The 27,997-nt window shown below is 39.9% G+C and overlaps 1 protein-coding gene across 1 annotated transcript in view; it reads right to left on the bottom strand.

Annotated features, from left to right (window-relative positions):
* Positions 1–27,997, bottom strand: part of EPHA4 (EPH receptor A4) — a 104,826-nt gene that overhangs the window by 13,684 nt on the left and 63,145 nt on the right. Inside the window, exons 6-13 of the mRNA XM_089669501.1 lie at positions 15,978–16,102; positions 15,620–15,779; positions 15,369–15,480; positions 5,830–5,888; positions 5,017–5,130; positions 4,731–4,916; positions 3,156–3,217; positions 14–223 (exon numbers count right to left, since the gene is read on the bottom strand). Coding sequence (XP_089525627.1) covers positions 14–223; positions 3,156–3,217; positions 4,731–4,916; positions 5,017–5,130; positions 5,830–5,888; positions 15,369–15,480; positions 15,620–15,779; positions 15,978–16,102 — 1,028 coding nt within the window. The remainder of the gene's footprint in view (positions 1–13; positions 224–3,155; positions 3,218–4,730; positions 4,917–5,016; positions 5,131–5,829; positions 5,889–15,368; positions 15,481–15,619; positions 15,780–15,977; positions 16,103–27,997) is intronic.

Raw genomic sequence — 27,997 nt, 5'->3', positions numbered from 1 at the left:
AAGCCATCCTTACCCTGGTGGTATAAGCCGCCTCGGGATCATCCTCTAAGACCCGAGACATGCCAAAGTCAGACACTTTGCAGACCAGGTTGCTGTTGACCAGAATGTTGCGGGCAGCCAGGTCTCGGTGTACATAACTCATATCAGACAAATACTTCATTCCAGATCCGATGCCCCGCAGCATCCCAACCAGCTGGATGACAGTGAACCTTCCATCGTTCTTCTAAAACAAAAAGATAGTAATCAGTTATGTCACACCATGGCTCCCAACTGTCCCTCTTTTGGAACCAATCCCTTTGTCTTTTTTTCCTCAACTGTTCCCCCAACTGGGTCTGATGAATATTCCGCTATAAATTAATATACTGTTTGTCATATTACACTAAACCTTTCAAACAACCTTCAAATAAATGCATTTTTTATGCAAAATTAAGCACATGTGGGTTTAACTGAGCAAATAAATTCTTCATTATATCCATAACCAGTGATAGGACTATGTCCCTACTTTACATACTTTTTGTTAAAAAATGTCTTTCCCTTCTCAGAAGGGCATATCATACAGTATAACAACAGGACAGAACTTAGAGTTAGAATACCTTTTTACTGGATTGAATGTTACTTTTAGAATTATGGTCATTTGAGATAATGTCAATGAATATAATTAGATTGTGCTTTAGCGCATATATAAAACAATTACTTTTTAGCTCAATATGTTGTCTTCAAACTAAATTTCTTTTTAATCATTTGTAAAGTTAGATTGAAAGGAAGTGATTTTCGGAAAATCCAAGTTAAGAGACAAAGTTTCGATGGGTGGCAAGCTGCCACATTATGAGAACACATTTGATTCCAATGTAGGCCTGCAAGCATGAATCATAATCATTGTTTCTTTTAGTGATATGTAATATTTATTTCATATGTTTTACACACAGTATTGGGAGCTGTCCAGGCAAAAAAGATCTGAGATCATTGGAAAGAAATGTAGCAGGGGGATGCATAACTGAATGCCTAAACACCCTCTACATCTATAGGAAACCTTTATGCAGCAGAGTTTTTAAATCTTTACTCTCCAGAAAGTGGGGTATTGCTATTGTTACATACACTATATTGCCATGAGTATTTGGAACGCCTGAATCCAATGATTTGGAGGGGTGTCCAATCACCTCCATGGCCACAGGTGTATAAAATCAAGCACATAGGCATGCAGACTACTTCTATAAACATTTGTGGAGAATGGATCACTCTCAGGAACTCAGTGAATTCAAGCACGGTACCATGATAGGTTGCCACCTGTGCAATAAGTCTATCCGTGAAATGTCCAATAAGTCCATCTGTGAAATGTCCTTGCTACTAAATATTCCACGTCAACTGTTAATTGTATTATAACAAAGAGGAAGCAATGGGAACAACAGCAACTTAACCACGAAGTGGTAGGCCACATAAAATGACAGAGCGGGGTCACCACATGCTGAAGCACACAGTGAGCAGAAGTCGCCAACTGTCTGCAGAGTCAATAGCTAAAGACCTTCAAACTTCATGTGGCCTTCAGATTAGCACAACAACAGTGCATAGAGAGCTTCATGGAATGGGTTTTCATGGCCGAGAAGCTGCATTCAAGCCTTAGATCACCAAGTGCAATGCAAACGTCGGATGTAGTGGTGTAAAGCACGACTCCACTGGACTTTAAAGCAGTGGAGACGTGTTCTCTGGAGTGACGAATCATGCCTCTGTCTGGTAATCCAATGGACGTGTCTGGGTTTGGCGGTTGCCAGGAGAACAGCACTTGCCTGACTGCATTGTGCCAAGTGTAAAGTTTGGTGTGGGGCTTTTCTTCAGGAGGTGGGCTTGGCCCCTTAGTTCCAATGAAGGGAACTCTTAAGGTGCCAGCATACCAAGACATTTTGGACAATTCCATGCTCCCAACTTTGTGGGAGCAGTTTGGGGATGGCCCCTTCCTGTTCCAACATGACTGCACACCAGTGCACAAAGCAAGGTCCATAAAGACATGGATGAGTGAGTTTGAGGTGGAGGAACTTGACTGGCCTGCACAGAGTCCTGACCTCAACCAAACAGAACACCTTTCGGATGAATTAGAGTGGAGACTGCGAGCCAGGCCTTCTCGTTCAACATCAGTGCCTGACCTCACAAATGCACTTCTGGAAGAATGGTCAAACTCTCCCATAGACACACTCCTAAACCTTGTGGACAGCCTTCCCAGAAGAGTTGAAGCTGTTATAGCTGCAAAGGGTGGACCAACTCAATATTGAACCTTATGGACTAAGACTGGGGTGCCATTAAAGTTCATGTGCGTGTAAAGGCAGGTGTCCCAATACTTTTGGCAATATAGTGTACCTTGCAAGCACTTGTGGGTATATAAAACAATTTCCCCCTCAATAAAGTTGTTTTGCTGTTGTTAATTGTTCGTTGACCTGGAATAAGAGTTGGCTTCCAAAAGGTATTTTTATGCAGGTTAGCCTAGGTCAAGTTTGGGCAGATTGTAGCACACAGGGATACATATCCATAATTATGTTTTTTTTTTTGTTGTTTTTTTTAGACAGTACCATATAAACTGTGCATTTGTAACATTAAACCAGATGCAGATAGATAAAGTAAGCCTGGTAGGAGTAATGCCTGGATACACACGGGGAGTTTTTTTTTTTTATTATTCAACTCAACCCAGCGGGCTAAATGAAAAATAAAACTGAGAGGTCTCCGTAATAACTAGGCGATGTTAGTGTGGTGATCTCCCCCACTGTGATATTGTGTTCTGACACAGGGACTACCCCCCACCAGAACACACTGATCAGCGCTTACAGCCGTTGGCTGCAAGTGCTGATCAGAAGCTGGTTTTCCAGCATGCCAAATGTTGTCCGGTTTCTGTTGAACCAAATGATACTCGGCCCGTGCCATTACTTCTCATTCAAGGGCCGGCATCCAGAAGAGGGGGGGGGGGTTGATTCAGCTCTAGTGATTTAATAATGTTATTTTACTAGAGTAGAGACCAGGTTGCGCACAGGAATTAAATTATTCAGGGCATCAGGTCCCAGTCTGCACATTAGAATTTTTCAGGTACTAGAAAATGAAAATATAATACCCTTTTCTATTAAACTTGAGTTTACATTAAATTAACATAAAAAAAGCTGGAAATCTCAATAACTCACCCTCAGAAAAGCATCCAAGGAGCCGTTCTCCATGTATTCAGTAATGATCATAACCGGTTTACCTATGAATAAGAATGACACTATTAATGACCTATAATGTATAGCTCAAGCCAACCAATGAATGCTCCACTTTCGCAAATATTTCCATGAGACTGAGCTCTGAAATGTTATCCCTAAACTGGACTGTCCTCCCTTTATATGGCAAGAATTACCCTTTCATTGTAATTCCGACCTGGCATGTGAAACATGAATCTCCGGACTAATTCATAGCGGGTGTCTGTTTCTTTGCATAATTACCATCTAAATGTATATGGAAATGTAAGCACTTTTCTGTCTCAAAGACCTATTTTTCATGCAACACACATTTTTTTTTCTTTCTTCTCTCTTACTGCTACTCAAGCGGCAGCATATTTTAATGTGGTGCATGCAAGGCTTTATTCAGATTTTATGGTTTCATAAGTCACAGAAATGATAATAAGACACTGCTGGAATCTAAATCAGGAGCTTGGAGTGTACTGTAGAGAATAGAGAGGAGAAGCATTTTACTGCTGGCACTTTTTACACCTCACAATGGCACTAAACATGGCTAGAGCACCCGTGAAATGTGTCCCCACCTGCAAAGTGTTGCCTTACTGCCACAGCCAAACAGACTTCATAAGGTGTAAGGGAACGCCGAAAATTTTCAAGCAGATGGGAGTTGTAAAAAAAGAGAAAAAAAAGCCTGTCCTCTAAGCTGCTTCAAGATCTGAAAAGCATGGTCTCTCATAAAACTGCTATTTAGGAGAAAATGAACAAAAAGGTAAAAATAGCTTATAGTAAAATTATAACAAATGTGCTCTTCTACAGGATTCTGCCTCAAACAGATGACTACAAATGTGTTTTAATGAATCTCACTGCTACCAAGATTAGACTTCCAATGCCCCTGCTGAATTCTGCATTAAAGCAACGTGTGCCAGGGAAGGTCAATCTACCAGCCATGTTTTCCAACTTTTGTGTATATTGAGGTGTGATGGCCATCTGCTTCATGCCTATACTGTAGCAATTAGCTCATTTTAGCTGTACGTCCTACTGCATTCTGATCTCACAAAGTCCTGCAGTCCTGTTGCCTAGGGAAAGGATATCAGTGAAAATCAAAAAAGCCATTTTATCTGACATTGAGATGGATGGCTGGCTCCACACCTTACACCCTGTGCTTTAGGATATACTGTAGCTATCCCATCTGTCATTTCACACCGAGATTTTGTGCTTGTGACGATGTGATCTATAGTACAGCTGAATATACGAGAAAATTGTAGGAGGATCCACAAAACAAACGTCTTTTAGTAACTTGGAAGATTGTTGCACAAGGCAGTTCTTAGGTAATAAATCATTTTTTTTCTTGCAATACTGAGAGAATGACACAAATGAACAGCCATGTGACATGTCTATATTGACTGGCTGTGTTCTACATTGTTTAGCAAAGATTATAGGCAGGGTACATTTGACTGATGGCTTGTGCTGTAATAATGTACATCGTGAGGATTTTATATGGAATTTATTATAGATGCATTTATTCAACAGGGGGAATCAACTTACATTTGGTCACTACACCTTCAAGATGAATGATGTTGGGGTGATCAAACTGTCCCATGATGCTGGCCTCGCTGAGGAAGTCCCGTCTCTGTTTATCAGTGTAACCAGCTTTCAAGGTCTTGATAGCTACATAAATTTCTCTTTTACCAGGAACCTTCAGGCGCCCACTGCACACCTCGCCAAACTCTCCTGAAAACAGTGAAAATGGGTTATAGTTTCTGAAATCTGGGCCAGACAGTTTTACTGGTAATGCACTGAATGCTAACTGTCTTTGGGCTCTCTTACTTACCTACGCCAATGACTTTCTCAATCTTTATACAAGAAGCATCAATCTCTTTTGCAAATTCACGGACGGCTTGGTTAGGGTCTTCATATGTAAATGGATCAACATATGTCTTTACCCCTGTAGTTAAAAAAAAAAATGTAATCTAAGACAGAAAACACTGAACAGCATCCTTGACAAAACAAAGGGAGAAAATAATAGTATGAACAATGTGGTGGACACTACACCCTATATGCCTAGGATGGGCTTGACCTGTAATATGTCCTTGTCACTCCTATACAATGGAGACCACCATATTGTAGGCTGGAACAATATTTCACCGGATGACTAGGAATGAAAGATACCTGTAGCATAATGCATCTTTTCATGCATGTCCAGACAGGCCACTAGCTGCTAGAGAATGGACAGGCTAAATATTTATTCATTTCTCCGAAAACTCTTCAATCCCTGTGCACGGGTGACAAACAGCATTGTATGAGGCACCTTGTCATGCATGTCCAGGAAGGTCACTTGTTTCTAGAGAATGGACAGGCTGAATATTTATTAATTCCTTCCAAAACTCTACATTCCCTGTGCATGGGTGATGGGCAACATTGTATAAGGCATCTTCTCATGCATGTCCAGGGAGGTCACTAGCCTCTAAAGAATAGATGGGATGAGTATTAATTCATTCCCACAAAAAAAGAAAAAAACACTAATTGTGCATGAGTGATGAGTACACTTGAAATGATTCACAGGTAAATGCAAACACTATAACAATTTTTTACTAGCCGAATTGTTTACACACTAATCAGAGCTACTCATTACAAAAATCATTACCTTGGTTTAAATGCTTCTCCTCATCAGCTTCTTGTTTTGCTTTGCTGTACTTACTCCGCCTGTAGAGATAAAAAAGCAGTCCTTCAGGATACAAGTAAATACCATCACAGAGACAAAATTCCGCAGCACATTATGCAAATGCCAAGCCAGGATATAGAAGTAAAGGAGCCCTTCCAATACAATGGGAGCTTGAAGCTGGCAGATGCCTTACCAGCCTCATAAAGCAGAACAAATTTATCGATGGTACTTTTTTCCAACTAAAAGAATTGCCTATAAAAAAACATAGCGGGAAAACTGTCAGTTGCTCTTAGAAACTGTACAGGTTTCCATTTTTTAATACCATTGTATATAAAAGTCTTTAGGCACATGACTGATAATCTTTATAATGCACTGACAAAGCGATTACTGAAATATTTAGCTATGTATGATGCTAAAATTATAACACACCACATTTCACAAAACATACATAACTACCGTAATAATTATTCATTATATAAATTACCACCCTTCCAAACAAGAAATTTCCTTTACAAAGCAAAGATTATTGTAGGAAACTAGAGATAAAAAAGGTACAATACGCAATGGACAATATAAAACAATTGTATTCCATGCGGCTATATGCCAATAGCAACAGGTGAATGTCCTCTGGTCACCTGACCATCCATTACACCAAGTGAATTTGAAGAAAACCTTTAACCACTTCCCGAACGGCCGTTGTATATAAACGGCCGGACGGTGGCACTTGCAGGGTCGGGTGGCCGTTTATAAATGGCCTCCCCGCACCCTGCTTGTGCGTGCTCCCTGGGAGCGCGCAGCACCACGATCCGGTGCCTGCTGTGTCCTCCGGACACAGTGGAACACCAATCGCCATACGGGACCTCTGTGCGAGGTCGCGATCATGTGATCACTGATTGGCCAATCAGTGATCACATGCAAAGTAGTAAGCAAGATGTCACTTCTGACATCATTGCTTACTACGTGTGAAATCTGTGAATGATCACAGAGGTCACATGGTACAAGGCTATTCACAACAGCCTTGTACCATGTGACAAGCTGTGACCAATCACAGCTCACTCAGTAGTTATCAATGGCTGCAAGAATGCAGAGAGAAAGAGAAATGATTGCTTTTAAATCCTATATGGGTGTAAAAGCAATCAGTGTAAAAAAAAAAAAATCTTCATCACCCCCCAAAAGTAGTACAGTGTCACCATGGTGACACTGTACTGCTAGGGTGACAGTATGTAAAAAAATAAATAAATAAAATAATAATATAAAAAAAATAAATAAATAAAAATGTAAAAAAAAATGTTTAAAAATTATAATTTTTGGTTATAAACCAATTTGGCTTATTTTTTGTTTTACTAAAAAGATAACGAAATAAATTTTGGCCAAGATTTATGATGAAATATTATTTATTTGCAAAAGTTTATAAGAAAAACACTTTTTTTCAAAATTTTTGGACATTTTCATTTACATAGCAAAAAAAATAAAAATCCCAGCGGTGAATAAATACCACCAAAATAAAGTTTTATCTGTCTCAAAAAAATGGTAAAAAATTCATATGGGTACAGTGTTGCATGACCGCGCAATTGTCAAAGTGTGATAGCGCGGAAAGCTGAAAATTGCCCTGGTCAGGAAGGGGGTAAAAGTGTCCGGACTGGAAGTGGTTAATGATCTATTCCAAGCCACACAGGTTCAGTGGGAATGTTCTTTTTGTTTAAATCTGCCACTCAGGAATGTTTCAAACTCTTCTGACATCAAAATTTACATAATGTGTTTAAGTGGAATTAGGTGAATAGAAAAAAGCCTTGAGAACAATGTGTAATTATATTGTATCAGTAAAGGCTTTGTCCAAATGTCACAAGATTTCTGATAATACGGGAATTGCAGACTCTGTAATGATGGCTTGGCCATACAACCTTTTGACCTTTTTTAGCCTGCATGCAGCCTTGGACATTGCTTACTGACATTGTCCATAGCACCTGGACAAGCCATAGGAAGATGTAACAGTTGAGTGTCCTTGCAATTAACAGGGTCATTTTGGAGAGGGTTTATCAGCTGAAAGATCATGTGAGAAACAACAACAAGTAACGGCACCACCTGCTTGGAGTTTGCATGTTCTCCCTGTGCCTGCGTGGGTTTCCTCTGGGTACTCTGGTTTCCTCCCACATTCCAAAGACATGCTGGTAGGCTAATTGGCTCCTGTCTAAATTGTCCCTAATATGTGTATGTATGAATGTGAGTTAGGGACCTTAGATTGTACACCCCTTGAGGGTTAGGGATGGTTGGAATATACAATATAAATATATATATATATATACACATATATATATATATATGTAAAGCGCTGCGTAAATTGACGGTGCTATATAAGTACCTGAAATAAATAAATAAAGTCAATTTGGACAACCCTGGGTTCCCGAATAAAATTCTGATGGCAAGGCATGGTGGGATTTAAAGTCTTAGCTGTGACAAAAATGCTTTTTGGCAAAATATGTACACTATTTTCAACATAGGATGATACAGGTAAGGTTATACAAGAGTTAATACTTCCCACATGATTTTCCTGTATACAAACGGCTGGTATGTGCATGCATTGTGAGATCTCCCCCATACGTCATATGTGTACACAATGGAATAAGGTGTGCCTATCCACCAGGCTTGCTTTGATCAGCCCTTGTGTGACCTTAAATGATGGATACGGCACCATGAGAACGAAAACAGTCATACATTAGGGGCATAAACCCTCAGGATAGTGTCAAGTCAATAAACAGGCAGCAGCCAATAAACGTTCAATGGGACTTAAGGCCCAGCTCTGTCCTCTCTATTATCATGGTGTGTTTATAAGCTGGAGAAGCCCATGCTCATGAGCTTGTTGCAGTATATGAGGCATGTGGTAAAGTTCATTAAAAATTAAATGAAGCCTTGATACCCATTTTGCATCAGGTCTACTGAAGTCTGATTTGTCCAACAGCATACAGGGAATACAAAATGGCATTAGCACCAAAAAAAATATACAGTCAGGTCCATAAATATTGGGACATCGACACAATTCTAACATTTTTGGCTCTATACACCACCACAATGGATTTGAAATGAAACTAACAAGATGTGCTTTAACTGCAGACTGGCAGCTTTAATTTGAGGGTATTTACATCCAAATCAGGTGAACGGTGTAGGAATTACAACAGTTTGCATATGTGCCTCCCACTTGTTAAGGAACCAAAAGTAATGGGACAGAATAATAATCATAAATCAAACTTTCACTTTTTAATACTTGGTTGCAAATCCTTTGCAGTCAATTACAGCCTGAAGTCTGGAATGCATAGACATCACCAGACGCTGAGTTTTATCCCTGGGGATGCTCTGCCAGGCCTCTACTGCAACTATCTTCAGTTCCTGCTTGTTCTTGGGGCATTTTCCCTTCAGTTTTGTCTTCAGCAAGTGAAATGCATGCTCAATCGGATTTAGGTCAGGTGATTGACTTGGCCATTGCATAACATTCCACTTCTTTCCCTTAAAAAACTCTTTGGTTGCTTTTGCAGTACGCTTTGGGTCATTGTCCATCTGCACTGTGAAGCGGCGTCCAATGAGTTCTGAAGCATTTGGCTGAATATGAGCAGATAATATTGCTCGAAACACTTCAGAATTCATCCTGCTGCTTTTGTCAGCAGTCACATCATCAATAAATACAAGAGAACCAGTTCCATTGGCAGCCATACATGCCCACGCCATGACACTACCACCACCATGCTTCACTGATGAGGTGGTATGCTTAGGATCATGAGCAGTTCCTTTCCTTCTCCATACTCTTCTCTTCCCATCACTCTGGTACAAGTTGATCTTGGTCTCATCTGTCCATAGGATGTTGTTCCAGAACTGTGAAGGCTTTTTTAGATGTCGTTTGGCAAACTCTAATCTGGCCTTCCTGTTTTTGAGGCTCACCAATGGTTTACATCTTGTGGTGAACCCTTTGTATTCACTCTGGTGAAGTCTTCTCTTGATTGTTGACTTTGAAACACATACACCTACCTCCTGGAGAGTGTTCTTGATCTGGCCAACTGTTGTGAAGGGTGTTTTCTTCACCAGGGAAAGAATTCTTCGGTCATCCACCACAGTTGTTTTCCGTGGTCTTCCAGGTATTTTGGTGTTGCTGAGCTCACCGGTGCGTTCCTTCTTTTTAAGAAGGCTCCAAACAGTTGTTTTGGCCACGCCTAATGTTTTTTGTTTTGTTTTTTCAGCCTAATGAAGGCTTGCTTCACTGATAGTGACAGCTCTTTGGATCTCATCTTGAGAGTTGACAGCAACAGATTCCAAATGCAAATAGCACACTTGAAATGAACTCTGGACCTTTTATCTGCTCATTGTAATTGGGATAATGAGGGAAAAACACACACCTGGCCATGGGACAGCTGAGAAGCCAATTGTCCCATTACTTTTGACCCCTTAACAAGTGGGAGGCACATATGCAAACTGTTGTAATTCTTACATCATTCACCTGATTTGGATGTAAATACCCTCAAATTAAAGCTGACAGTCTGCAGTTAAAGCACATCTTGTTCGTTTCATTTCAAATCCATTGTGGTGGTGTATAGAGCCAAAAATGTTAGAATTGTGTCGATGTCCCAATATTTATGGACCTGACTGTATACACACACCAAAACTGGGTAAAAAGTATTCAACTGTTTCAACTTACAAGACATATACAGGTCCCCATATTGTAACATAGCATGACAGCAGTATCCGGTATGCAGTTACTCATAATGCAGTATACCCTTCTACTTTTATAATAGATTAGATTATGGATTATAATAGATCCAGTATTCCGAGAGTTAAAGAAAAAAAATATAAGGCAAGAGGCAGACTGACTCATTTCCACCCCTCAATGACAGTTTGCTTGGTGGAAACTGATTCCAAAAAAACAGCTTTAAGAAATCAGCATTAGAATTAAAAGAGAATGAAGCCATGTACAGGGGCGCCAAGCTGCTATGAAACGAAAGAGACACCATCTGCCTTACTCTCTGTCAGCCGATTACATAACCTCATTAAAGTGCTCAGGAATAAATGTTCGGAACTGTCCAGCTGGGCAATGACACGGTGATAGCAACTGGAAACTTGTTCCTGGAGATGTCACAGTCCAGAAATGCCTCTAGAATCTGCCAGGGCCAATAGATCAACCATTTTAAACTAATGTCAGCCAGGAGAAAGCTGCAATACCCAGTATTAACAAAGGTAAAACAACAACAGCAACCTGGGAAGGGAATAAAGCATTAAGGCTTAACCCATACATGCACATTTTCACTGTGCTCTAAATACTAGCTCACACATGGATGTGGGTCAGGGGGTAAGCAATATGGGCAATTATGATCTATTAGTACTAAGCAATTTCATCTACATGACTGCAAACACCTCATTAGGCTATAGCTACACAGGAGATTTTTTTGTAACTCTTCTATTAAAAACACCCAGTAAATAATAACTAGCAGTACCAACTGATCGCTAAGCAGATTGAACAAATGGCTACTTATTGAATAAGCTATGCAAATAACACGTAGTAGTGATAATTCTTGAATGACCTTACAATGCTCCAATCAAGATACAACCCCAATTCCAAAAAAGTTGAGATGCTGTGTAAAGTCTACATAAAAACAGAATGCAATGATTTGCAGCATAAATCCATATATTTTATTATCCATAGAAACATATGAAATGTTTAAAAAATAAGGTAATTTTGAAATTGATGGCAGCAACGCGTCTCAAAAAAGTAGGGACAGGGTCATGTTTACCTACTACATGCTTCTAGTATAGCTTACTCCATAGGGATCCATTTGTCCCATCTGTGAAGCAATGATTTGCTCCTCCCACCAAATTTAGAAGCATGATTGAGCTACTCAAAATATCTCATGTAGCTCTAGCCTAATAAGGTGACTGCTAGCATGTAGTAAGGCAGGCCATAAACGGTGCAAATTTCTTTCCTGCAACCATGGGCAGGGAAAGCCATCCATGCTGGAGAAGACTGTGATTATTACTAGCGTCTATAGCAGTTGCTAGAGATAATCGCAAGTGAATACAGCAGGCTGGTTGTACCCAAGTTGATCGATCAACTTGGTTCATTCAGTCTGCTGAAGCAGGCAAGATTCAAACCACACAAAAAAAGAGGGGTTGTGAAAAGAAATTCACAAAGAAAGCGGCTACATTATGAACAGAATGTGATACTCAGAAAAATTTCCAAAAATAATGCTTTATTACACATACAAATTTGACATATGGGCAATCGCCCTGGTTTACCATCACCTCAGTATGAGACAATACACACAGACCTAAAACCATATAAAATGACACCAGTACCGGTCTAAATACCTTCTTTTTGACGCATACTGTGCTTGCTATATTGCATACATGTGATATTTATATCAATGGTATAATTTTTTGAAACTCCCTGTTTGGGATATGACCATTCTGGTAGTAGCATAGTCTACATATTTACTAACACGTGTTATGGTATACCTATGGTATAATTTTTGTATACACCTCCTTTGGGAAGTGTTCACCTATGCGCCAGTGCCACAGGGACTTTAGACTCTCGTAGTCACTGTCCCTTTTGCACAGGTATTTAGACCGGTACTGGTGTCATTTTATATGGTTTTAGGTCTGTGTGTATTGTCTCATACTGAGGTGATGGTAAACCAGGGCGATTGCCCATATGTCAAATTTGTATGTGTAATAAAGCATTATTTTTGGAAATTTTTCTGAGTATCACATTCTGTTCATAATGTAGCCGCTTTCTTTGTGAATTTCTTTTCACAACCCCTCTTTTTTTGTATGCCTTTTTTGGCTACTGAATGGAGACCATGTACTGGGTGATACGGTAATTTATTGTATGACCTCTTTATAACTATCTTTAACAAAAGATTCAAACCACCTATGGCTGGCCTTACTCTTTTATTGGCAAGAGAATATAATGGTCCATGTAGCATAGCCCATAAATGACTTGATTTTCTTTCCTTCTGCCATGCGTGGAAGGAAAGAAAATCACTCGATTCCCCGATCAACACAATCAGCGTTGATGTGAGAATGCCTCCTGTAGTGCTATTGTTTTCTGTCGGTGCAGAGGGTTGCAGAGCTTTTCCGTCCGGCAGAACCCAATCATTATTGTTATTGGCTATAGCCACCAGCGATAATCACATGCAAACAATCCCACAGGCTGGTTGAACCCATGGATCAACTTGGGTACAATTAGCCTGCCCATAGATGGACCAAATCTCAGCCGGTCCCTGCTGAAATGGCCAAATTTAGATCCATGTATGGCTGTCTTTAGTTGACATACTAAGAAAAAAGTGTGATTTACATTTTCCCTAACCCCTGCTTGATTTCTATGTAAAGTAAATGAACAGCTTTGCAGCAGACTGATCACTAGCACAAGTAGAATACTATTAATATCTCATTAACAACCCTGTAAAGATTTTACCAAGAATTCTTTCTCAAGCATACAAACATTCCTGTAACTCAAGACTTATTATTATGGCCAGGAATAGCCTCTTATGTTCTTGCATGAAGTAAAATGGATTCCACTTGTAGTAATGCAGTATCGCCAAGAAGCTTAAATTTAGCCAAAAAAAAGAACGCTCAAAGATTGGGCTGTATAAATTTTCTCATTCCGCCCTCATACAAGGTGCCACTTCTTCCTCGGTGTGTTAAGCAGAAGAGGAAAAAACCGTTTGAATTCACATTAGAGGCTATGCGGCTGTCAACTCCCTGCTTTCTGGCTCCGTTCCCACACAGACAGCTTTATAGTTGACACTAAAAAAGAATCAATGAAAGTCCAAGGGTCGATGTTTCATTTTTATCTAAAGTGATCCATTGAGGACCAATCACGGCTGGCCTACTATCGACCAGAGCACACCCCTCTTCTTTGTCATTAGTTAGGGATGGAAATGTGATAACAATACCCTGATACAATGATAAACCTGGTTACGATCAGTCAAGATTCACTTTTATAATAAAAAGTGGTCTGGGTCATGAGATGCTGTTCATGTATTCTAACAGCTTTTACTGTAGTGTTGTATGGAAAGGTGTCCATCCTACAAAGTGTCTGAAAGTCTCACCGATTGGAAACCAACCAGATTGTTCCTTTCGTCTTCTAACAAGAAGACAGCAATTCAGCAAAGGAAAAGAACATGTGAAAATCAAAAGTGTTTTAAAAGAAAGTAACTCTGTAGCCCATTGTCAATCAAAAGCATACCAGCTGTCATATATTCAATTCAGGTTGACTTAGACACCAAGACAAGTTTCACTACGAAACACTTTTGATAAGCGGTGCTTATTGTCGCCCGACTATTTGAACAAAGCTTCTAACAAACAGCATTGAGAAAAAAAAAGTCCCAGGAATTAGTGGAATTCATTTTCAATTTGAAACGGGGCTCCCGCTGCAGAAATCATGTTTAAATAGCAGGCTGTTTCTGCTGCCTACATGCTGGGGACATTAAAAAAGCTGGTAGGGGTTTATACTGTGAATGCTATGTTTAGATGCTAATCAGAAAACATGTCTTTGTTTTCAGGTCTGAACTCCTCCCATAGAGGAAGGTAATGGCAAAAGGGGGGTTTTCAGACAAAAGATAAACCAGGCATAGTTAGAATCCTAAAAATACCTCACATACTTTCTCAGATACTTCTGAAATAAAAGGATAAAACAATATTTTTATCAAAGCAAAAAAAAAGGATTCCAGTTCAACCTGATTAGCTGGTACACTGTCATATCATCACAATGGCAGCCATTGTGAACAATTGTTCTACTTTGTTTGCCATGTTTTGTGGTCTTTGTTCATCAATTTAGCACAGCGTTTAAATGAAATTAAATATACCGTCTTATTTAAAAGCCTTGTCCACCCAAAAATAATATGATATTTTTAGGTAGATGTGGGATAGTTAAACAACCTGACAGACTCTGAAATCTTTGACCTTGTGTTCCCAAGTCGGGCACCTGCTGTGGCCATTACGTACAATTAGTGACTTATAAAAACTAATTACAATCCTTATTCAACGATTTCACTCTAAAGTAATGAAAGTGATATCTGATTGGCTACTGTAAATTGAATTAACATAACTGCTACTTGCGCTGTATGATTAGATTAAGAACTACCTATTTTATTATAGCACTTACTGGGTTGATTTACTAAAACTGGAGGAGTGCAAAATGTGGTGCAGCTGTGTAAGGTAGCCAACCAGCTTCTAACTTCAGCTTGTTCAAATAAGCTTTGAAAAAACTGGAAGCTGATTTGTTTCTATGCAGAGCCGCACCAGATTTTGCACTCTCCAGTTTTAGTAAATCAGTGTATATCTATGTAACACAAAGGAGGTAGGCTGACTTAAAAAAAAAAAAAAAAAAGTATTTATACTTAAAAAGCAGAATAAAAATAAGAATATGACCACTGTGCTTTTGGCTTACAGTTTTCATGAATCTGCATATACTTTTGAGCAACTGAAGAGTGATTTAAATCTGCTCTATTAAAAAGCTGTACTGAACGATGGAAGCCACATACCTTCTGCTGATGACAAAGGCAGCAATGAGAATGACCACCAAGACGATGCTCCCTGCCACGGACACCAACAGCACCGTAGGACTGGCTCCTTCACCGATCATGGGGGACGGGACTAAAGAAGGAAAGTTATATTATCAACCAGACACACAAAAGATAAAATGTCTTTGAACTTGCAGTGGCTTCAGGCTCCATTGTTTTTTACCTCACTTTAAGACTACACATATATGTTACACAAGACTCATTGAACTCACCGGTATTGGTGGTGAACTCAAAAGGACCACTGAATTCTCCATATCCTGCTGCAGTCCGGGCACGAACATGGAAAACATAGGCAGTTAGCGGATTAAGACCTTTGATTTCGGCGCTGCGAGTGCCTGTCTTTACAATTCGATAGCTTCGCTCGTTTTGGTCCTGTGGTTAGTAAAAAATAGGAAAAAAAAGATGTCATCACAGCTATAAGATAGATGAAGATGAAAAAAAAAAACAGCTGACATCATTTGCAACAAGTCCAACAAAAATGGCTAACAACGTCACCAGCTAGACTGATGCCAAGCGTTAGCTGCCAAGTCAAGTTTGACAGAATGAATACGAGATTTGATTATACATTACCTTTTCATAGTACTTGACTTCATACTCTAAGATGACGCCATTGGCACGGTCAGGTTCTGGCCAGGATAAGGACACGCTGTGTCTGGTGATCTCCTTTGGCTGAATCTGCGTTACAGTTGATGGAGCTGCAAAAGAAACATCATATACATGTTAAAATATATCCATGTTACACAATATTAGACAGTCATACTAGTAATAGCCTAATAATTCAACAATCACGCATGACAAAAACAATGGGGGGATTTACTAAAACGGGAGTACTTAGAATCTAGTGCAGCTGTGCATGGTAGGAAATTGGCTTCTAACGTCAGCTTGTTCAGTTACACTTTGGCAATAAAACCCGGAAGCTGATTGGTTTCTACACAGATCTGAATCAGCCTTTGCACTCTCCTGTTTTAGTAAATAACCCCCAGTGTCTTGTAATGTAATAAAATGTAATAGAATGGTCAGTGGATAACGGTTAACTCAGAAAACTTCCTATATATATATATATATATATATATATATATATATATATATATATATATGAAAACCTATCTCTTCAGGGAAGCCTATCCTGTTCTCAGCTATTAATGGAATCTTCTACTCTTCCATCCAGTCCATCCCCCACAGTTACTACCTTTTGTACCACTAGCCCCTCCCTCCTAGATTGTAAGCTCCATGGAGCAGGGCCCTCCTTTCCCTCTTGTATTGAACTGTATTGTTGCTGTATTGTCTCCCGTTATATTGTAAAGCGCTGAGCAAACTGTTGGCGCTATATAAATCCTATATAATAATAATAATATTAATAATATATCTGTGTGGAAGACCAACATTTTCTATGTCCAACAGGGAATCCAATGATATTTATGTATTTTTACCAATACAAAGCTAGAGCTCTGTATGTTACTGATTAGACCACCAGTCTAGATGAGTTACCAAATACTAACCCTTCTGTCAAATGCCAAGACTTGCCAAATTACCAGTCTGGGCCTGCTCATACAGTAGCTCCTGTTAGCCGCCCATAGCTCTAAAATATTTAAAAAGTAGCATATTTTTCATCAGCAAGCGTCTAAAGCCATTTACACAGACCAACGTCATTCTGTAACAACAACTCCTGCTTAACTTGCTCATTGCTGAAAATAGCCATGCTGATTTAATAGCGTAAGTTGGAAATTAAATCAATTAGAAACTATAGACCATTAACCGCCTACATTTTCAGGGTTCCTCCCTGAGTTCTTATGAAACAAAGGATGTGGTCATCACCTATTTAATTTGAACCTATATAATATATGACTTTAGAATACGAGGATCGCCCTCAATGTAAGATTTAGGTGACTTGTTTCTGGAAACTCAGCAAGTACAAATAAAGGCTGAAAAACTAGGCTAGGGACATGACACTAACACTGACTCATTACTAACAAAGTCTCCTGATTCAGCAACTAATCCTGACACCCAGGTGACTTCAGCACTAGGAGGGCTATACCGTGCTATTAAAGCAGGAAAAATATCCCAGGACTCACACAATGTAATGACAGGTTGTTGTGATGGAGCATTTTATAGTAATACTCTTCTCACGCAGTAAAGGATATACATACATTCAGTGCTACCCACAGTATCACCATAGGTCACTGCCCATGAACAATTAGCCTATTATGTGTGATGAACTAAAAGGAAGATAAAATGACTTGCTCAAGGATAGGTGGACATGGAAATAGGACTGGATTTAGCCAATTCATTCTTCTTGACTATTAATAGAATGGATTAATAACTTGGATGACGTACTGAACCGCACTTGTTTACTGGCCTTTAATCTGATGACCTGTAATAATTATATTATATAAAATCAATATTACCTGAGCCATACAAAGGTAAATCATTGTGGATACAATAAATGATAGAAGAGTTCAGACATGTTGCAAAATCTTTTCAGCCAACTTGATTATTGCTACCAACAATCAAATCACTATGGCCTGTGTATGAAAGTATTTTAGCAGTACCCCAGCAGGGACCAACCAACATTTGACCCATGTATGGGCAGGCTGGGTGTACACAAGTCGATCTATTGATGGACTTGTGTACAACCAGTCTTTTCAAGTTTTTGCCAATCAGTGACACCTGCAATAGCTGGCCACACTTAACATTGTATTCTAAAGGCATGGAAACGTAAATACAATATCTCAGCAGGAAGGATTCCTGCATTAAAAGTGTGGATGGGGGAATTAGCTCTTTTTTTATTTTCATTCAACCAGCAAAACAATGAAACATGTATGGCCAGCCTAAAAGACTTCCAAGACTACCAATACTAAGCCAAGTAGGGTCTCCTTAATGCAGAAGGCATCATACACATCTAAAGAACATGACAACTGGCTCTGGTACCCTGGATTCATAAAGACACTAAACAGGCTGAACTGCTGTAATACTGACACTCAGTGGCTGAATATCTCCTTGCCATGGGAAATCTGCCATACTGAAGTTTCTATCTGCCAAACCCAGCTCTGATGAAGAAGGGAGCACCCTTCGAAACGCGTTAGCCTTCATCCCCCCCCCCTTTTATATTTACCTGTAACCCTGTTTGGATTATGGTTACTTATGCCTGTTATACAATCATTTTGTGAGTATATTTCCTTATTAATAAAATTAGTCATTATTTATTGAGGTAATGCGCAAGGTTTGTGCGCTCTTTCTTTCATCTTCCTCTACAGTTTCATAAAGTCTGCCATAGACTGCTCAAATCTCAGCTGGTTCAGCAAGGACAAGCTAAGATTTGAACCATGTATGGGCAGGCTGAATGTACCTAAATTGATTGATCGATCAACTCAAGTACAACCAGCCTGTCGGATTTTACACGCGATTATTGCTAGCAGCTATTATAGTAATCCCTATGTTCTCCCGATGCGGACAGCTCCCCCCCACCCTCCATCCCAGCCGGGAGAAATCAAGGGCGCTGCGGGAAGGATTCTCCAATCAACACTGACTGTGGTTGCAGGAAAGAAATTCACTCTATCTATGGCCGGCCTAAGGCCTACAATATATCTACACATTCACATACTCTTGAGTGTACTCCATTTTTAATTGTAAAGCAATCTGTTGCCAGGCAATTCCCATTTCAGCGGGTATATAAAACTCTCACCTTAATGGCTGCTATGTGTTATCTGACACCTGCAGAAAGGAAAATGTTAATTTCTGCTATCGAAATAGATTGTATCTTGTAAGTAATTTTACAGATAAGACTTCTAAGGTGAGAACAGGCCAAGCTGTTTGAAGAGTACTGCTTGTTGGTTTTATTGGAGCAATCTAGCAGGTATGCAGTCCGACCTGCAGTAAAGACTCAGAAGTCACAGGTTTGATGTGTTCATCAAAGCCCAGGGGTGAGGTGTCTCAGAGTGAGTAGATCCAGAACTGATGCTCACTTCCGCAGATCGGCCATTAAATACCTAGCACTAGTTTTACAAGTACCATCAACTTGCTTGATGACATACCCAGTGGCAGTGCAGAGCCAGCTACAAAGCCTTTCTACCCTCCTCCCAGGTGTTATAAAATGTGTTTCCTGAGCATGTATTGCAGTTAAGCAGAACAGGCCTGGGCCCAGGCCTCAGTCTTAAATGAAGACAAGAGATGCTGGGAAGGAAGTAAACAGCTGCAATTAAAGTTCCCCAGGCTCCAGGCAATTACAAGAGAAGCAGGTCTTTGTGCAGGAGCCTGTAACCTGACCTGGACCTGCAAAGTATACTGTGCCCAGTAAGTTCAGTCCAAACAACTTTCCAAAGGCTATCAGCAAATCTGAAATTCCCTGCATCACTCTGCTTGTGAACTGCAAACTTCTAAAACCTGTTCTGTTTGGCATTTATATAGCAGTCTCTATAGGTAAATGATAGTATATTCTAAAGCGGGCCATAGACGATTTTTTTACCTTTCATTATGAGTGGAACAAAAGAAAAATTGCTCCATTTCCCCAGTCAGCATTAATGGGGGAATGCCTTCCACTGAACTTTTGTGTTATTCCAGCAGGGAGCCCCCCCGCTGCAGAATGCAATGATCACCGCTAGCAGCTATAGTCGCCGACAGTAATAACATACAAAAAAATCCAACAGGTTGGTTGTACTGCAGTTGATCGATGGATCGACTTTAGTACAACCAGCCTACCCAGAGATGGATCAGATCTCGACCGGTTTAGCAGGGTCCAGCCTAGATCTGATCCACCTATAATTAGCTTTAGCAAAATTAACTTTAATGAGATATATAACAATTCAGCTTTGTTTGTTTTTAAATAATAAACATGTCATACTTACCTGCTTTGTGCAGTGGTTTTGGACAGAGCAGCTTCGATCCTCCTCTTCTCTGGCCCACCTGCAGGCTCCAGGCACCTCCCTCTTGCCTAGTACTACCATAGCAATAGCAAGCAGCTTGATATGGGGGCACCACTCCTGAATGGCTGCTCTGTATTCCCATTTACACACAGAGAGTGTCTTGGCTCGGCCTGGCCCCGCCTCTGCTCTCCTCTTTAGCTCACTGGCTGTGATTGACAGTAGTGGGAGCCAATGGCTACCACTGCTGTCTCAGCCAATGAGCAGGGAGAGACCCTGGAGAGCCAAGGCTCTCGTACACATTGCTGGATCGAGATGGGGCTCAAGTAAGTTTTCCGGTGGCTGGGGTTGCTGCTGCACACAGTAGGTTTTTTACCATCATGCATAGAAAGCATGAAGGTAAAAAACCTTGAGCTTTTACAACCACTGTAAAGCAATTCTAAGGAGACTTTTACATTTTACACCATGGATTTGCTTTTGTATAACATACAGAGATTAGCCACAAGAGGGAAGTCTCAGTGGCTCAGTGAAACCCCTTTGGCTCATTGTTTTCAGTGAGCCATATTTGGATTATCTACGGTTTACTTTTTTGTTGTTCCATCCCACTTTAAACCAAACCGCCATACCCAACAGCTCTAAAGCAGACCCTCACCCTTTTGTACTTTCTATTATATTGCTCCCCCCCTCCTTTCCACAGATTTTGGTTTTTGCAAACACCCCCACCCGTGTTACTCCCATCACACCCCCCAAGAGGCATTGAGGCAGTCTACAACAGATATCAGGGAGCTGGCTAAAAGAACCTGGAAGAGACAGCCAGCTCCCAATGACGTCACAGAGGAAGATGGTTTTACAAGACCAGGTGTGCAGCATGGGAGCGGAGGATCACAGCAGGACGTCACTGCACTCGCTGGGTGTTCAAGTATGCTTTTTATGGACACCACAGCAAAAAAAGGTAAGTAAAAAAAAATACAGTAAAATTCCTCTTAATATTGCAAGACAATACCCCATATTGAAGCCCAAGGATCGCCTATAGGCCAACTTAAATTCAGCAACTGTTATCACCAATTTCTCGAACCGCTATGAATTAAACAGCCAGGCTGTACTGTATAAACATCGACTTCTCTTACAAACCCCCAACTGCCTTGTTGTACAATCCCAGCATATCACATTGCTTCTGATCCTTGTGGGACCAGTCATATAATATTCTTGGGGGTCACCTCTACTGCCCTCTAGTCCTGACTAAAAGAACACATACAGAGACCAGAGCCATCAAAAATGCAGTAAGCAGGAAAAAAAAAGAAAGAAGGTTTTTACTTAACAGTAACAAAAATGCAGATGAAGTGAAGGGAAGCAGAGTAATAAAAATGCAGTGTAGTGTAAAAGCTGCCGATCTGCTATTATGGGGACTCCCGGAGTAAATGAAGCGTGACTATTTTTATCCACTCAGGTGAATCACGTTTGTTCCAGACACATTATGTTATAATAAAAGGGTAAATCCATAACCAAACAAGCATCCCCATATAGATGGAGAAAACTAGGGCTAAACTATATATATTTCTACAAGCACACGTATTTGTATTTACATCTATACACACTCATATACAATACATGTACAGTATATACTGTGCATACACATTCATGCCTGTAGTGTTTTATATAATCCTGTCCTAAGTAGCATCACTCTCCATTTCATCAAGAGCTTTAGCGGCTTTTTTATCCACATTCCAGAACGTTTGTTTGTATAGTCGCTCCTTGCCTTGCTTTATTTTTCTTGCAGCACTTCCACAAAATACATTTCTTTTGCCATCGCCTAACGCTTATAGACAAATGGTTCATCTATCAAAACCTCTCAGAAGATAAATGTGGCCAACATAATGTAAATAAGCTTTTCAGCATGTGTTTATACGTGAAAAGCCTAGTTTTTAATGGGGCAGCCATATTTTCTCATTACTTATAATGTAGTATGCTGAGAGCCCCATGTTCCCTTTTTCTCTGCAGGAAAGGAAACATTCTTGTGCTGTATTGTAACAGCTGCAGGTGGTCCCAACATTAGATGAACAAGCAGCTTGTCCTAGAACTGGGTTTACTGTAGCAGTTATTCAGCAAGGATGTTGACTGCATTGTCAAAAATAAGAAACAGAACATGGAAATACAATTATTTTAGTAAATATAACCTGCTAAATACATTTTCTCATCAGCTGTTAGAGCAGTCTTGTGACTTCTATCAGTGTCCAGCCCAGCACTAGCTAAAGCTTGTAGCAGGGGTTTTCTTTCTGCTCTAGAAGGATGCAAAACCCCTGATCTCTGTCTGGACAGTGCTGATTGGCCCTGTGCTAATCACATGCACTCTCCCAAAAAAAAAAAACCTCTCTAGCAATACACACCAAACTGATCATGTGCAGAAGGGCTACGGGTTCATTCTGTATCAGGTGGTCATTTCAACAAGAGAAGACGCAGAGAAGAAAGGATCAAACAGCTTTTCTACACAATGCAGAGGATTAACCCCTTAGGTTCCACAGTGAGAATAACAAGCATGCTTTACTGCATATACAGACTGATTTTACTATTGTGGGTTTAGTAACACTTTAACAGAAAACTAAACTTTTTGTCATTGTCTATCTCCCCCCCCCCCCAGCTACCAATGAAATTGCAGATGAACAAATGGTACTTCTATCAAAACCTTTCAGAAGATAAACGTGGCCAACATAATGTAAATAAGCTTTTCAGCATGTGTTTATACGTGAAAAGCCTAGTTTTTAATGGGGCAGCCATATTTTCTCATTGCTTATAATGTAGTATGCTGAGAGCCCCATGTTCCCTTTTTCTCCGCAGGAAAGGAAACATTCTTGTGTTGTATTGTAACAGCTGCACTTGGTCCCAACATTAGACGAACAAGTAGCTTGTCCTAGAACTGGGTTTACTATATCAGTTATTCAGCAAGAATGTTGACTGCATTATCAAAAATAAGAAATAGGATTCTGGAATAGGACATAGTATGTAAGTATAAATATTGAAATTTTACAGCAATAAATAGACTGGATCACACCAACACTACTCCCCGATGCACACCAGTGTGTGCTGTGAGAATTGCGGTGTGATGGATATGTAGTTTACCGTTTTTTTTTCAACTTTATTGAAATTCCAAAATTACATTTCGTTCATCTTTATGCATTGTATGTCGCACAAAACTGCAGCATACAGTACTATTGTGGTAGCACCCAGATATGGCAGAGTTCCCCTTTAAACGCTAACACTTCTAGCACCCTGTGTTTGTAAAAGCAAGGTTTTCAGCTCATCTTCCACCCTCCCTTATTTCCTGTAAATAATGTGTACCAGCTCATAGCTGGGATTCTTATCTGCAGCTGCTGTCCAAGGTTATTCTGTAGAGTTTAGAAAGCCTGTTGAAAGTAATAGAAAGTGAAAGATGAAATGTATGCCTTGTGACGTAGTCATTGGTATATACGCTTGTAAGACGTTTTCTATAACTCACTTAGCAGATGAGAGCATAAGCCGTCTGTTGAGTCAAAACAGCGCTGTTTTTAATAAATCATTTGTATTCCTAAAGTCCGTGTCCGGAGTTCTCTGGCTTGCCAAAATTGCTACTACACTATGTTTTCCTTGTTCATTGCACACCACTGAAACGCGGTGGTGTGAACTGACCTAGTATCTTGAACTGAAAATGCACTGCTTAAGGCTGCCCAATGCAGTCCTAACGTACCTGGTATAAACAGGCCCTGAGGGCTCAAGCATCCAGCTGCACAAGATGCTCCTTTCAGGTTTGTACAGTATTTTTTTTTATAGCCAATGGGAGTTGATTTACTAAAGGTATATAGACTGTGCACTTTGCAACTGCAGTTGCTCCAGAACTTAGTAAATGAGGCTTCACTTCACAAAGAATACCCAATCACATGCAAGTAAAATTTTTAAAAATGGCTTTTTAGCTTGCACATTATTGGATGATGTTAGTCAGCAGTGCCTCCCAGATTTACTAAGCTCTGGAGCAACTGCTCTTGCAAAGTGCACAGTCTATTTGCCTTTACTAAATCCACCCAAATATGTCCAGGAATTAAGCATCGTTTAGCACCATATCATATAGCAGAGTTCACCCAAAAATAAAAATGTTGGAAAGCGCTGCGCAAACTGTTGGCACTATATCAATTCTGTATAATAATAATATATGCATGTAAACACATATAAAACATGCATAGATGTATGTGTGTAAATCTATTCTATATTAAAAAAAAAGAGAGTATCCATATGCTTCTAAATACAGTACACGCATTTAGGCATTATTACATGTGTTTTTAAAATGGAGTTTTCTGCCATTTTCTGGCAGCAAGATCCAGCGTGAATATTATTATATTCAATATGTGCATTAACCCTAAATCAGTATTCACCAAAAATACTGAACTACCCTATAGCGACCTGTAAATCCCAATCACCAACGGCAAATTTCCATAATGCAAATGAAGAACGAACACCCTCTTAATGCATTGCTTTGTATTATTCCAAGATAAATGGGAGTTGCATGTTTTTAAGCTGCTCAGAAAGGAAGCAATTAATTAATGGCTAGGGACCGACAACACATTGCAGAGCAGCCCTTGAGAAAAGTTACTAAAGTAAAGTAGATGTTGAGGAGCAAGACAGGAAAACACACAGAAGTGCAATCCATCATCTTGTTAAAACACAATTCCTGACTGTGTGTTTGATTAGGCTTGTGTCCTCCTGATTTCTTAACATTACTCAAACATCAGCTCTGTGCCCCCTCTGTTTCCCCAATCAATCATGCGGCATCACAACAACGGATCTGTCTCCAGGGGGGGAAAGAAGAAAGTTTGTGGAGAGCCAGAAGAAGCCGCCTGCACTGAGAAACATACTTAAAAGCGGTGTTAAGTACCACAACAGCGCCAGTTAAATAGGCCTAAGTGACAGCAATCCGCCAACAATCTGGCTGTTTGGGAAACATCAGAAAAAAAAAATGCAACTACTTCAATGATTGGTTGTTTCCAGTGTACCTAAGTGGACATTCAGCCACAAAGTGCAGGTTTCACAATGTCACTTATTGATTTTTAAATGAATCATTGAGCAATTATGCCTTCAACATTTTCATCATTCTAGTGCGCCCGGTGTACTAGAAGACTGAAGCCAACTGGTTTCTTTAACCACTTCCAGTCCGGACACTTTTACCCCCTTCCTGTCCAAGCCAATTTTCAGCTTTCAGTGCTATCACACTTTGAATGACAATTGTGCAGTCATGCAACACTGTACCCATATGGATTTTTTAGCATTTTTTTTGAGACAGATAAAACTTTATTTTGGTGGTATTTATTCACCACTGGGATTTTTTTTTTTTACTATATAAATTAAAAAGTCCACAAATTTTGAAAAAAAGTGTTTTTCTTATAACATTTTGCAAATAAATAATATTTCTTCATAAATCTTGGACAACATTTATTCAGTTATCTTTTTAGTAAAAAAAAAAATAACCCAAATTAGTTTATAACCAAAAATAATAATTTTTCAAAATTTCTTTTTATTTTATTTTATTTATTATCTAATTTATTTTATTTTTATATATATATTTTTTAACATACCGTAACCCTAGCAGTACAGTGTCACCATAGTGACACTGTACTACTTGTGGGGGGTGATGAAGATTTTTTTTTTTTTTTTACACGGATTGCTTTTACACCCATAAAGGCTGTAAAAGCAATCATTTCTCCTTCTCTCTGGCTGCATTCTTGCAGCCATTGAGAATTACTGTGTGAACTGTGATTGGTCACAGCTTGTCACATGGTACAAGGCTGTTGTGAATAGCCTTGTACCATGTGACCTCTGATCATTCACAGATTTCACACGTAGTAAGCAATGATGTCAAAAGTGACATCTTGCTTACTACTATTCATGTGATTACTGATTGGCCAATCAGTGATTATATGATCGGGACCTCACACAGTGGTCCTGTACATCAATCGGTGTTCTGCTGTGTCCAGAGGACACAGCGGGCACTGGATCGTGGTGCTGTGCACTCCCAGGGAGCACGCACAAGCAGGGAAGCGGGGAGGATGTTTATAAACTGCCACCCGCCCCTGCACTGCTCCTGTCCGGCCGTTTATATACATGGGCCAGACGGGAAGTGGTTAAGTAAAGTTATACTAAAGCTTCTTTTCTTTTTAATACCAATCCACTGGTATTAATCAGTTTTGCAAAGTACAGTAATTGACTCATTTCTAAATAATTCTAAACATTCACTTATTTTACATTACACGGGTTTCCCCAAATTTCCTGTAGGGGAGCAGCCATTCCTGACATCTGTAAAATTCATCAGATTGCATTCCTCTCTACTACATGTCCCATCATATGTGCTTGGTCATTCAAAAATGTGTTCCCCATGCGAGAACACTGGTGCTTCTAGTGTCCACACACACACAATAGTCCTTTCCCGGGTGTGCGCATGAAAGGGAAGCTACGGTAAGGCTCCAAAGGACCCTGCAAGGGAAAGGAGCCACCCTACAACCGGACAGCGGGACCAGCACTCAAGGGACCAACTGAATCTGCAAGAAACATTAAAACAAGAACAAGTGGCATACTTTTTTAAAGTGTTACTAAACCCAGGACCCTGCATTATTATTATACAGGATTTATATAGCGCCAACAGTTTGCTCAGTGCGTTACAAAATAAAGGGAGACAATACAGCAACAATACAGTTCAATAAAAGAAGGTTAAGAGGGCCCTGTTTCTTGGAGCTTACAATCTAAGAGTGCATTCACTATATCTGGTCTCCCACAGTACACAGAACATGGAAATGCAATTATTTTAGCAAATATAACCTGCTAAATATCTTTTCTCATCAGCAGTTAGATCAGTCTTGTGACTTCTATCAGTGTCCAGCCCACCACTAGCTAGAGCTTGTAGGATGAGTTTTCCTTCTGCTCTAGGAGGATGCAAAACCCCTGACCTCTGTCTGGACAGTGCTGATTGGCCCTGTGCTAATCACATGCACTCTCCCAAGAAAAAAAAAAACCTCTCTAGCAATACACAGCAAACTGAGCATGTGCAGAAGGGCTACAGGTTCAGTCTGTATCAGGTGGTCATTTCAACAAGAGGAGGGGCAGAGGTGAAAGGATCAAACAGCCTTTTTTTTTTTTTTTACACAATGCAGAGTATTAACCCCTTAGGTTCGACAGTGAGTATAACAAGCGTGCTTTACTACATATACAGACTGATTTTACTATTGTGGGTTTAGTAACACTTTAACTGAAATCTAAACTTGTTGTCATTGTCAGTTTCCAATTAAATTGTGGCTTCTTTTTTTGCAGCCATTGGCTGCAAACGGTGATCGAATGCTGTATTTTCAGCAAGACCATTTGAGCAGCTACACGTTTCGAAAGTTTTTAATATACAGGATTTATATAGCGCCAACAGTTTGCGCAGCGCTTTACAAAATGAAGGCAGACATTACAGTTACAATACAATTTGGTACATGAGGAAACAGAGAGCCCTGCTCAATAGAGCTTACAATCTAGGATGAACGTTGCTACGCATGTACTGGGCTTGAAACTATCCTTTGGATTCTGATCTGATACAATTGCCCCATCCACAGATGTGCAGCTAAAGTAAGACAAACTGGCCTCTTGTGAATGATCAAAGTATTGTACTTCCATCTAGCAGCACTAGGGTCATTGGTTCGAATCCCAACCATGGCACTACCTGCCTGGAGTTTACATGTTCTC

This window comes from Staurois parvus, unplaced genomic scaffold (genome assembly GCF_062004578.1).
Source record: "Staurois parvus isolate SC_StPar_1 unplaced genomic scaffold, SC_StPar_1.0 ptg000078l, whole genome shotgun sequence".
Classification (NCBI taxonomy): domain Eukaryota; kingdom Metazoa; phylum Chordata; class Amphibia; order Anura; family Ranidae; genus Staurois; species Staurois parvus.
This window is presented reverse-complemented; position numbering and strand designations above follow the sequence as displayed.